The sequence below is a fragment of the Leptopilina heterotoma genome, unplaced genomic scaffold (genome assembly GCF_015476425.1).
Source record: "Leptopilina heterotoma isolate Lh14 unplaced genomic scaffold, ASM1547642v1 Lhet_352, whole genome shotgun sequence".
Lineage (NCBI taxonomy): Eukaryota > Metazoa > Arthropoda > Insecta > Hymenoptera > Figitidae > Leptopilina > Leptopilina heterotoma.
Window position 1 is genome coordinate 651,812 of NW_025111034.1, and position 12,046 is coordinate 663,857.

The window sequence follows — 12,046 nt, forward strand, 5'->3', positions numbered from 1 at the left end:
GGGCAAATTGGGATTTATGAATCAAAATTTTCTTTTTTTTGAATTCAAGAAATGTTTTAGAAATGACTTTGAAAATAAATAACAAATTCCTATTTATGAATTAAAATTGTTCTTCTTAAATTTTAGAAATGTTTGGGGTATGTTGTTGCTTTCCAAAATTCTATCCGGGCATTACGCAAAAACGGGTAAAATGTAAAATCCCATGTGGAAATTTTTAATAGGGATATGGAAAAATTATACCATACGGTTTTACATAGGAATCAATATGGTTTCCTTTGTAAAAGTGGATCCCATGTAGATTTCCCATGTGGGAATCAAAAACGTGTTATAATTTCTACTAATACATTTAACAGAGTGTCTATTAATCGCAAAGGTATCCCGAGAAATAGCCGGGAATTTAATTCGACTAGAAAAATCGGGAATTTTTTTATCTAATTAAAAAAAGTTTTATTATATTAATTCATTTTTAAAAAATTGCTTTTTGCTTTAATTTCTATTGATGTAATATTTTTATTTGTCAAAATTTAAGACTTACTTTCAGATTACAATATAGGTCTTATTTTCGATTTTAGCAGTCGTAACGTGGGGCCTACTTGCAATACAATTAGTTCGAATTAGACTCTACATAACTCCAAAAGCTGGTAGAAAATTAGTATTAATTATTAATGCATTAATTGAAATACTACGAATGCATAAAGTACTACAAATTGACAAATACTGTTCTGCAAATCTGAATTAGTTGAAAATAGTATTTGATAGAAAAAGTCATTTACTGATTCAAATGGTAATATTTTGCTAATGTAATAGTTAATGGTAACTAATTAAAATTAGTTTTTCCCAGTCAAATTAAATTCCCAATTGGTAGACACCTGTTCAAATATATTAGTAGAAACTAAAACCCGTCGAAGACGGGTACGACAGCTAGTACATACATACATACATACATACATAATTTTTTTATTGGCATTTTTGGAATTCTTACTACTTGAATATAAAAACTAAATATGAATTTTCCATTTCTATGCAATGTACAGACAAAAGTCTGATCTTATTTATAAAGATTGTTATTATTAAATTTAATAAAAATACAAAATTTGACAAGTACGAGTTGTACTCGCACTGCAATGGCAGGTTCCGTACACTAATATTAAAACAATACTTGCAACATTTATCGGTAATTGGTAGAATTAAAATAAACAATTAAGAAAATATATTAAAATCATTTGATAAAAAAAAACTAAAAAAAATTAAAGTATTGTATATCTAATATTGTAAACAATAATAAGTAGAGGAACTAATTAAAAAAATTTTGTTCCTCTACTTATTATTATTTACAATATTAGATATACAATACTTTAATTTTTTTTAGTTTTTTTTTATCAAATGATTTTAATATATTTTTTTAATTGTTTATTTTAATTCTACCAATTACCGATAAATGTTGCAAGTATTGTTTTAATATTTGTGTACGGAACCCGCCATTGCAGTGGGAGTACAACTCGCACTTGTCCAATTTTTTTTTATTTTTAGTTAAGAAATTAAAGAGACAAAACAATCTCTCATTTATTCTCTTAAAATTTCACTCTTCCTTAAAATATTTAATGCCACATGTTTTAACTAAAAAAAACTAAAAAAAAATTTTTTTAAATTTTTTTTGAAAAAGTTTCTAAAATAAATTTTTAAAAAAATTTTTTTCAAAAAGTTTCTTAAATAAATTTTTAAAAAAAATTTTTTCCAAAAGTTTCTTAAATAAATTTTTTGTCGTCAGACTGTAATAATACATCAGGATACCAATTTTCAGCTCATTAGGTCAAATAATGTAAAAGTTAGGGAAAAAAATTTTTTTAAAACATTTTTTAGTTTTTTCTTGACAACGCTATGGCCATCACGTCCAATCACATTTGCTATATTTTTCCTGTAATCTACGAGTGAAAATACATATCTGGACCAAATTTGAGCTCTTTAGGTCAAATAGTTTAGTCGCTAGGGGGGACACGATTTGACTACGGACACAAGAGTCTCACCAATAGGGTTCCGTACACCTACGGTGTACTGACGGAACCCTATTAATGAACAACTAAAAAGTAAAATATTAATTTTTTTCAATAAATTTATATTTATAAACATCCATAAACTTTTTTTATAATTTTTTTTAAGTTTATGTCAAAAAAGCAATGTTGGCAAAGAGCGTTGTGAACAATTTTTCTATACTCAGCCAGCACTTGCCGCCGTGGCTTGTCCAAGCTTTGGCGAAACAAAAATTCTATACTGCGCCGGCACTAATTTTCGAGGCTCGGCTAGACTACGCCGAACTATCGTCTGAGTACTAAGCCAGTGGTGAACATCGGCACTACACTGGCATTTCCCATTGGGTTTGATTAATATTGTTTTTAATTTAGCAAGTGAGTAATATAATATATACACGCGTATAAAATAGACTACCCATTGGTTTATTTTACTAATAGAAGAAACAATTCGAACAATAGGTCGCTTGTAAAATTTTATAACCCAGGCACTATTCATAGAAGGATTAAAAATGAGAAATTTGTTAAATAATTTCGTTTTATAATTTTGTCCGCATGCCCATGATTTCTAAAAGAAATCAAGTTCCCTCACACTCGAAATAATAATTTTGCAGTATTTGATTATCGAATTATGCAACTGGATGGAAACAAAAATATTTTTTCTCGTATATAATATTCATGTAATTTAAAGATTTTTTATTATGTAATATAAGGAGAATAATTAACTATAAAAATAATAATTCACGAAGCAATATAAAAAAAAGATACGTATAAAAATTGTTTAAGCAAAAAAAATTTTTTTTAAATTGTAAAATTTCTGTATAACGAGAAACATACGTACCTATTACACAGAAACTCTTTTTATTCCTTTTTTGTAACGCTCTGTTAAAAGAAAGCAATTTCTAATTTTTGTTTGATTTGATTAAAACGATTGTTTAAAATATAGTGCGTCTTTTAAAATTAAAGATTTTCTGTTACTGTGACATTGCTATAACATTACATACAATAAATAGTGATAAAAACTTTTTTTCAGGGTGCTTATCCGGCAAAATTGAAGAAAGTACTCATTGTTACGGCTCCATTGTGGTTCAAGGCACCATTCAAAATTCTTCGATTGTTTGTAAGAGAAAAATTGCGAGACAGAGTTTTTACAGTATCCATTCCTCAATTAACGCTTCATATACCACGAGATTCTTTACCACGTCGTTTAGGTGGTTCCTTGGAAATTCAGCATGAAGCATGGCTTCTACACTGTCTTAAATCTATGACGAATCGGGGAGGGGGTGAACTTTGCGAGGTCAGTATTTTCTTTTCTTTCATTTCAATTTTAATTAACTTTTTTATAATAATTTATTCATATAAATTTTAATATAACCTGTGTAGAAATTTACCCATTTGTCCCTGACTTTAGAATGTCACTCTCCATATTCCGACTAGAATCTCTAATCTAGAAAAACTGATCGTAACCCTATCAAATTCTAATTAGAATGTAGACTAGAAAAAATGATCAGGACAGTATTATATAAATTATCCATCTTTTTAGATAAATAATTTAGATTAATTAATAGCATTATTTATAAACAATTTTCGTATATTATTTTGCTTCCTCAAAGGAAGCTTTATAGTGATGTCAATTTCCGAATTTCTTCGACTCAATTATTTTTAAAAATTTTCAAGTGTGATATATACACGGAGAATTTCAATTTTCAATGTTTCGCGTTGGCACTTATACTTGCGTTACGCTGTGTATATATATATTTTGACAAAAGGAACAAAAGTTCGAACGCATGTGTGTATGTATTAGGGTGACCGTTAAAAACGACATTTTGGAATTTTGTCCATTTCCGGGTCTCATTTTGTCACAAATTGAAAATAATTAGATACGTATTTTTTATTTTTTTTTAAATTAATATTTAGTGGTGCATGTAGGCTATTGAAATTTTACATGTATTTCACTGGTTTACAGTGAAATTGTCAATCGAACAAAACGATTTTTTTTCGAATAGTAGGTGTTTTTTGAGTAAGAAAATCATAGTTTTAATTTTTTCCCCTCGTGCAGATTTTCTGTAGCTTCAAATTTTGCATTTTCGAGGTGCGACGCCACTTAAACTTACCGGTAGGAAAATTAGCTTGTCAAAATATAATAAATGAGGTATCATTGGAAAGGTTATTAAATTACCTTTCGATCCATAGGTCACAGAATAAAATTCAACAAAAATTGAGAGAGTTACAGTCGATTAAAGATGAAATTTCATGACAATTTTGATGATTTTTAGACATTTGAGTAACTTCTACTATTTTTTTCTACATCAAACAGGAAAGAATGTGTAGGTTTTAATTTTTTTATTGATAGACTATATCATTACACAAATTTTGAGCCCTTGTGGACCTCGATTGGATTAAAAATGACAATTCTACACTAAATTTAGTGAACGAAACTACATTCTTTATTCTTAGTATCCCTTAAACATTTGCAGCAAAAATTGAAGTAATAAAATTTAGTTAAGCTCTAAAGTTACTAAAATCACTAATAAAGGATTTCTGAAATCGTAGATTTCGAATCCAATGTTAGTTTTCTAAATTTCAAAATGGCGGATCCAATATGGCGGACAAGTTTTTAAAAATCGATTAAATTCGTCTTAAATTCGTTACTCGGGGGTTTTCGGAGTCGCTGATTACGAATCTGATTACGGATTTCGAAAATTGAAAAGGATGGATTTATAATGGTGAACGAGTTTTTTAAAACTCGTTTTTTTAAACTCGTTCACCATTATAAATCCATCCTTTTCAATTTTCGAAATCCGTAATCAGATTCGTAATCAGCGACTCCGAAAACCCCCGAGTAACGAATTTAATCGATTTTTAAAAACTTGTCCGCCATATTGGATCCGCCATTTTGAAATTTAGAAAACTAACATTGGATTCGAAATCTACGATTTCAGAAATCCTTCATTAGTGATTTTAGTAATTTTAGAGCTTAACTAAATTTTATTACTTCAATTTTTGCTGCAAATGTTTAAGGGATACTAAAAATAAAGAATGTAGTTTCGTTCACTAAATTTAGTGTAGAATTGTCATTTTTAATCCAATCGAGGTCCACAAGGGCTCAAAATTTGTGTAATGATATAGTCTATCAATAAAAAAATTAAAACCTAAACATTCTTTCCTGTTTGATGTAGAAAAAAATAGTAGAAGTTACTCAAATGTCTAAAAATCATCAAAATTGTCATGAAATTTCATCTTTAATCGACTGTAACTCTCTCAATTTTTGTTGAATTTTATTCTGTGACCTATGGATCGAAAGGTAATTTAATAACCTTTCCAATGATACCTCATTTATTATATTTTGACAAGCTAATTTTCCTACCGGTAAGTTTAAGTGGCGTCGCACCTCGAAAATGCAAAATTTGAAGCTACAGAAAATCTGCACGAGGGGAAAAAATTAAAACTATGATTTTCTTACTCAAAAAACACCTACTATTCGAAAAAAAATTGTTTTGTTCGATTGGCAAAAAAAAGTTTTTAATTTGTAAACCTGTGTTTTGCATGGGAAAAAACTTTTTTTCGTTGATTTGCTGTAAAATCGTTAAAAATTAATATTTTTTGACCGGACTGCTCTCTTTCTCTTCATAAATGTTCAAAGAATAATATACAATTTTTAACATATAAAATATGTTAAGTTAACTATTTTTTACAGGACTTAAAAGTTGACAATTGTTGGCATGCAGATTATTTAGAGCAGGATGTAGTCAATAATAATACACAAATACAGATGAAATCGGTCGTTTATTAAGAGCTTGTAGACGATCGAGACGTTCACGGTCGAAGCGATATCGAGAAGAAGAAGTGCGTGCGCACACGGCAGTGACGTAGAATCAACTACTGTTAGAGTCAAGCGAGATATTAGGCGCGAATATACAATATTCCAACACTCCCTCCCGAGATTGACTCGTTTACAATATAAATAAAAATTATTAATTTTACAAATTTCAAGCTAAAATAATTTATAAGTTTCTCAATTTTTTTTAAATATAGTCGTTTCAAGTCCATCCTTTCTCAAATTGAATATTCTGGACATTTCAGCATTGTCGAATTTGATATATAAAACTTCTTTAAATCTTAGGACACCTTTCGAACAACTCATCTACCAATCTACCAATCATTATGTCTGAGTTTCTTTCAGTAACTGAAAATTATTCAAAATAATTAATTTTGTCATTTAAGTATATTTATTACCATCGTCACATATCGTATACTATCGTATATTTCAGTTGTTCATTTAAATTTTTCTTAGAAGAACTGTTGTTTAATCATTTGTTTATTCAAACTGTCTAGAAGAGAAACTGTCTCATATATTAGTTGGTTTTTTTGAAATTACCTTAGAGGAATCTGTCGTTATTAGGTATATATATAGTTACGCATTGAACTTTTATCACACAACTTTGTTGTTCGTTATTATATCAGCCAATTATTACGTAATTGAAAAACATTCGATATTTACACAATCGTACTTAACATATTATTTTATACATTCTTGATGAACATCCGTCATTTCATATGCCTTAATTTATTTCGCCAATAGTTTTGTACATGGGTGATTCTAAAAACGAAGGACGAAAATCAAGAAAATTTGGACACAACATTTTTTTCTCATTTAAGTTCTGAAAAGTATTTTAACTTCAAGTTAATGATACTAATAAAGACATCCATAAGTGGCCAGACAAAATATTAAAAATTACAAAAGTTATGGTTATTTATAAACAATTTATCCAGAGAATTAAAATCGTGTCAAGAAAATTCACATTAACATAAAAATTAATGAATCGATTTTTATAAAATTGGTTACTCGGGGGTTTACGGGGTTGCTGATTAAGAATCCAATGTCAGTTTTTCAAAATTCAAAATGGCGGATACAATATGGCGCACGACTTTTGAAAAAACTTATCGTATTCGTCTAAAAATCGTTACCCGGGGGTTTTTGAGGTCGCTGATTAAGAATCTAATTAAATGAATTTTAAAAAAATTGTTCGATTTTTATTAAATTTGATTTTGTAAAATATATTTAAACGTTAAATAAGTTATTAACCTAGAGGAAAAGTTAGAACTAACAATTTACAATTTACCACCATTTTCGCAACTTTTGAATCAGATAGTTCAAGATTATTTAAAATACGGAATACTTGATGCATACGGAAATTTCCGAGGACTGAAAAGAAATCGAGTACCCGAAAAAATCGAATACTAAATACATTGAATACACCTCTAGTTTCTAACGTTGAGTTTAATTTTGAATTTACTTTTTAATAATTTATTAATTTATTTTTATTTAATTTATTTAACTAATTAATAATTAATAATAATAATAATAATAATAATAATAATAATAATAATAATAAATTGTAATTAATTAATTAATTATGATTATTAAAAACTATTTAAAATTTATTTATTTATTTTTATACATCTATGAACTATAAATATAGTAGTAGAACTAAAAAACATAATTAAATTGTTTTAACAAATTGTAAAAGCAATGGTTAATTTGAAAAAAGTTGACCTCGGATTGGTAATAAGCGAAACAGAAAATCACCGAGTAACGATTTTCAGACGAATATGTTAAGTTTCTCCAAAATCGTCGGCCATATTGGATCCGCCATTTTGAATTTGAAAAATTTTAAAAACTGACATTAGGTTCTTAATCAGCAACCCCGAAAACCCCCAAGTAACGATTTTTACGAGGATCAATAAAAGTCATCGGTTTAATTAATTTTTGTTGTAATTTAATTAATAACACAGGCCGACAAGATTTACTTTCCAAGAATCAGATAATACTTTTCCGAAGGTTTTCGACGTTCTGAATCCGAATCTGGCCTCAAAATAGACCCATCACGTCAGGTTTTTAAAATATTTTAACCTAAAAGTGCAAAAAACCTGTTTTTAGTCATATTTGATGTCATGTAACATGAAGAGATAATTTTTTATTTAAAAAGTAAATATTGCGTCTAAAAGTACTACTCTTCCCCTTTAATATCCATTTTGAAAATTTAAAAAATCTTCATTTGTCTCTGAGTAATCGTTCATTGAATTTTTTGAGTTTGGCGAATTTTTCGAAAACTGAGTAGAAACCGACAAAACTTCGACAATAAAGCAGATTTTAACTACAAACATCTAAATTTTTAATAGTTCTAAAGATTTTCGATATAACTGAATACGAATTCGATATCAGATTGACAGAATTGAAAATGGCATATTTTAGACAAATACAATCAATTTTAAGTAAATCGTCTGCCATATTGTATAAGCCATTTTTAATTATGTCAATCTGATATCGAATTCGTATTCAGTTATATCGAAAATCTTTAGAACTATTTAAAATTTAGATGTTTGTAGTTAAAATCTGCTTTATTGTCGAAGTTTTGTCGGTTTCTACTTAGTTTTCAAAGAATTCGCCAAACTCAAAAAATTCAATGAACGATTACTCAGAGACAAATGAAGATTTTTTAAATTTTCAAAATGGATATTAAAGGGGAAGAGTAGCACTTTTAGACTCAATATTAACTTTTTAAATAAAAAATTATCTCTTGATGTTACATGACATCAAATATGACTAAAAACAGGTTTTTTGCTCTTTTAGGTTAAAATATTTCAAAAACCTGACGTGATGGGTCTATTTTGAGGCCAGATTCGGATTCAGCACGTCGAAATCCTTCGGAAAAGTATTGTCTGATTCTTGGAAAGTAAATTGAATCAAATTTTGTTGGCCTGTGTAATTGTTTTTAACAAATTACGGATGGTGTATTTGTTTCTATAAGCACAATTTCACAAATCATAGAATTGTAAAAGTAAGTTCAAGTGTCTAATAATAAAGAACTACTTTGATTTTTGTGGGCTAAACTTTATTCATATAAAAAAATACTTATTCCATTTGTTTGTTTATGTCAATATAATTATTTATGCGAAATGAAAATTGAAAATTCAGTTATAGCAATTTCTTGTAAATTTAATTAGGATTATTTTAAGACCAGAAAATCGAACAATAGTTGAAAATTGTTAGTTTTACGCTATTTTTAGTGATATAGTATACATCCTATCTCAAAAGTGCCAGACGAATGAGAACCAGACGAATGAGAATTTGGCATTTTTTGTTTAAAAAATAGAAAAATAACATTAAATGAAAAAATCCTTCAGTACTATCTTATAGAGAATAATAATCTACAAAACATAAGTCTATAGAATAACCGAAAAATAAAATATTTTTTTAAAAATTGTATGCCAGACGAATGAGAATTTGTCTGGTCACAACACAATCTCCGTTACAAATTGAGAAATCTTGGTTAATAGATTAGAAGATTCAATAAAACCCGATTGGTATCACATTTAGTTTAGTTTAATTAACAACTACAACGAACAGTCACTTCATCAGAATGTTGATTTTTAATAATTTTTACATTTTTTGCACTGCCAGACGAATGATAACAAATTCAGGGGACAAACTTCGCGAAGATATTTTATAAATAAGATATAGAGAAACATCATAATTATTTCCATATTAGTAATCTACAACTATTCAAAATTACTAATTGAGTATGAATTTTCCGCAAAATATTTGAAAAGTGATATTTATTCTCAATATGAACTGTCATTCTCCCAAAGGGACATGCCAGACGAATGAGAATTTAGCACTATAATGTGTATTTTTTGCAAAAACATATTTTTTTTCATCGGTTTTTTTTCTGTGCCATAATAGAAACCATTAAGATTTACAATTTCCATTAAAAGTAAAATTATTCTTTCCAAAATTAATATACAAAACATGCTTCAGACATCAAAATTCCCTCTTTTGTAGAATCACCCACATATCGTTGCAGCTTTATTATCATATTTAACTAGTCGTTGTAAATAAAACTTTGTCAAACGTTTTCGTCCGGGATTCGCTTCTCGTCATAATTTTGTTAAAATATTAACTTTCATCAATAGCAATATTCAATCTCAAATTTCAATAAACAATGTAAATTTTATTATTAGTATTTCAAGAGATAATGCCTTAAAACAAGTCGCATTACAAGAATCACATCTAAAAAACATTATTTGCTATTAGCAAAAACTTATGTTAAAATTAGCAAACAGATCGTTTCGTCTACTTATGAAGTTCAAATATAATTTTAATTTCAGTCAAACGTTAAAGTATTCAGTTGATCAAGTTCCACTCGTTTCCAGTAAGATTATAATATAAATTTTATCTTAACTTATAGTTTTATCTACGTGATAGAAAACTAATTAATCATTATTCTTTGAGGAATATCAAGAGCTTTCTCATAGAATACTGTAATTATTGACCTTGCTTTCAATTTAAGAGATCTTAAACTGTCGTATTTTCGTTTGAAAAACTCATCTTAAATAAATATTTTGACTTTTTACTATTTTTAACTATCATTAGTTAATTTATTATAGAATATAATTTATACTTTGTCGTCAAATATAATTCGTTATTAATTCTTCTCAAACAATCGTTTTAATTTTTAGACTATCGTTTGTTTAACAGTCAACTGGTTTCCACTAATCTTTAATATAAATGTAAAATAAAATTTCTGTGTCTTATTTTTTGTTCTAATGAACTCGTCTTTTATATTGGATTCTTTAAAACAATCGTAAATTTAGAAAATTTAGTTTTTACTGATTTAAACTGTTTTCTGACTATATGAGTCTCGTAATTTTATCGTGTGAATTTAATTTTTATTTATTTATTTATACTTTTGTTTAATTCATCTCCCTCCGTTTCTAATAATCGTTTTTAAGGTTTAGTAAACTGTTCTTTATTTTATCTCCCTCCGTTTCTAATAATTCGTCTTTAAGGTTTAGTAAACTGTTCTTTATTTTATCTCCCTCCGTTTTTAATAATTCATCATTGTTTTTACAAAAATTTACTGTCTTATCAATTTTTACTTTAATGAACCAATTGTTTAATGACAAATTCGTTTATGGAATTGTTCTGTTTTAAGTATTTATTTTATCATCTCTTACTATGAACATTTTTTTTTGTTATTGACAATAATCTAAACATTTAAATCGTTTAATTTCATTTCGTTAAAATAATCGTTTATTATAAATTTACTTAGAGAAATTCAAAAGTTAATTTATTTATCGTATCATTTGGTTAAATCTTTCTAGTATTCTATTTGTCAAAAAATATCTAAATTATCAAACTGTCATATATATTTTTGTATTGTAAAAACTTTTTCGTATAAATTCTTACATAAATGTATATATTACAATTTAGAAGACTGTTGTCGAAAATTATTTAGATTTTAGGCTTTTATTTTATTTCTATTATATTTCTCTAACTTTCGTAATTTACTAATAGTTATTTAATCAGTTTGTATACGCTACAATATAGCTTTGTTTGTTTTAACAAAATCATTATGAGAATAATTTGAATTCATCTAGAATATTGTTTACTTACGTTCGTTAATTTTTGCTTTATTATTGTGATGTAGAAATTTGAACTTTTGCAATTGCTGACATTTTGGAAACTTTCGTTAACCATTTTATCATTGTCCTTTTGTAAAATTTGTCAAAAATGTCATTTTTTAGAGTATTAATATATTTTTCAGTTGTTTTCATCAAGTCGTTTGTTGTACAATCGTTATTTCGGCTTTCACTTATTTTTGAGAATTTCGTTATTTTGATTCGCTTTTTGTTGTAATTTACAGTAGTGTCAAAAACAGTACGAAATATCTGAAGTGTTAAACCTATAAAGTTTTGTATATATAAGTTTGATAAAACAATGGTTCGTTTTAGGATTAAAACTATTCACATAAATATCGTTTAAATAAATCGAAAAACCTGTCTAAAATAACAGTCGAAATGATTAGGGGAGAGTAGTCAAGGTTGAATAGGTGGTCAAGGTTGGATAATGGCGCTTATTTCGTTTTATCACATAGTGACACCAACTTTTTTACAATGTTTAGCAAAAACATTGCATTTTGGTAGAACTTTCCAATAATATAAGAGGAAATCGTCAA

The 12,046-nt window shown here is 27.3% G+C and overlaps 1 protein-coding gene across 3 annotated transcripts in view; it reads left to right on the forward strand.

Moving 5' to 3' along the window:
• Positions 1-12,046, forward strand: part of LOC122505304 (tyrosine-protein phosphatase non-receptor type 9) — a 514,941-nt gene that overhangs the window by 280,927 nt on the left and 221,968 nt on the right. For all 3 annotated transcript variants that reach the window (XM_043616814.1, XM_043616815.1, XM_043616816.1), the window contains one exon: positions 3,058-3,321. In XM_043616814.1, the coding sequence (XP_043472749.1) occupies positions 3,058-3,321 (264 nt within the window). The remainder of the gene's footprint in view (positions 1-3,057; positions 3,322-12,046) is intronic.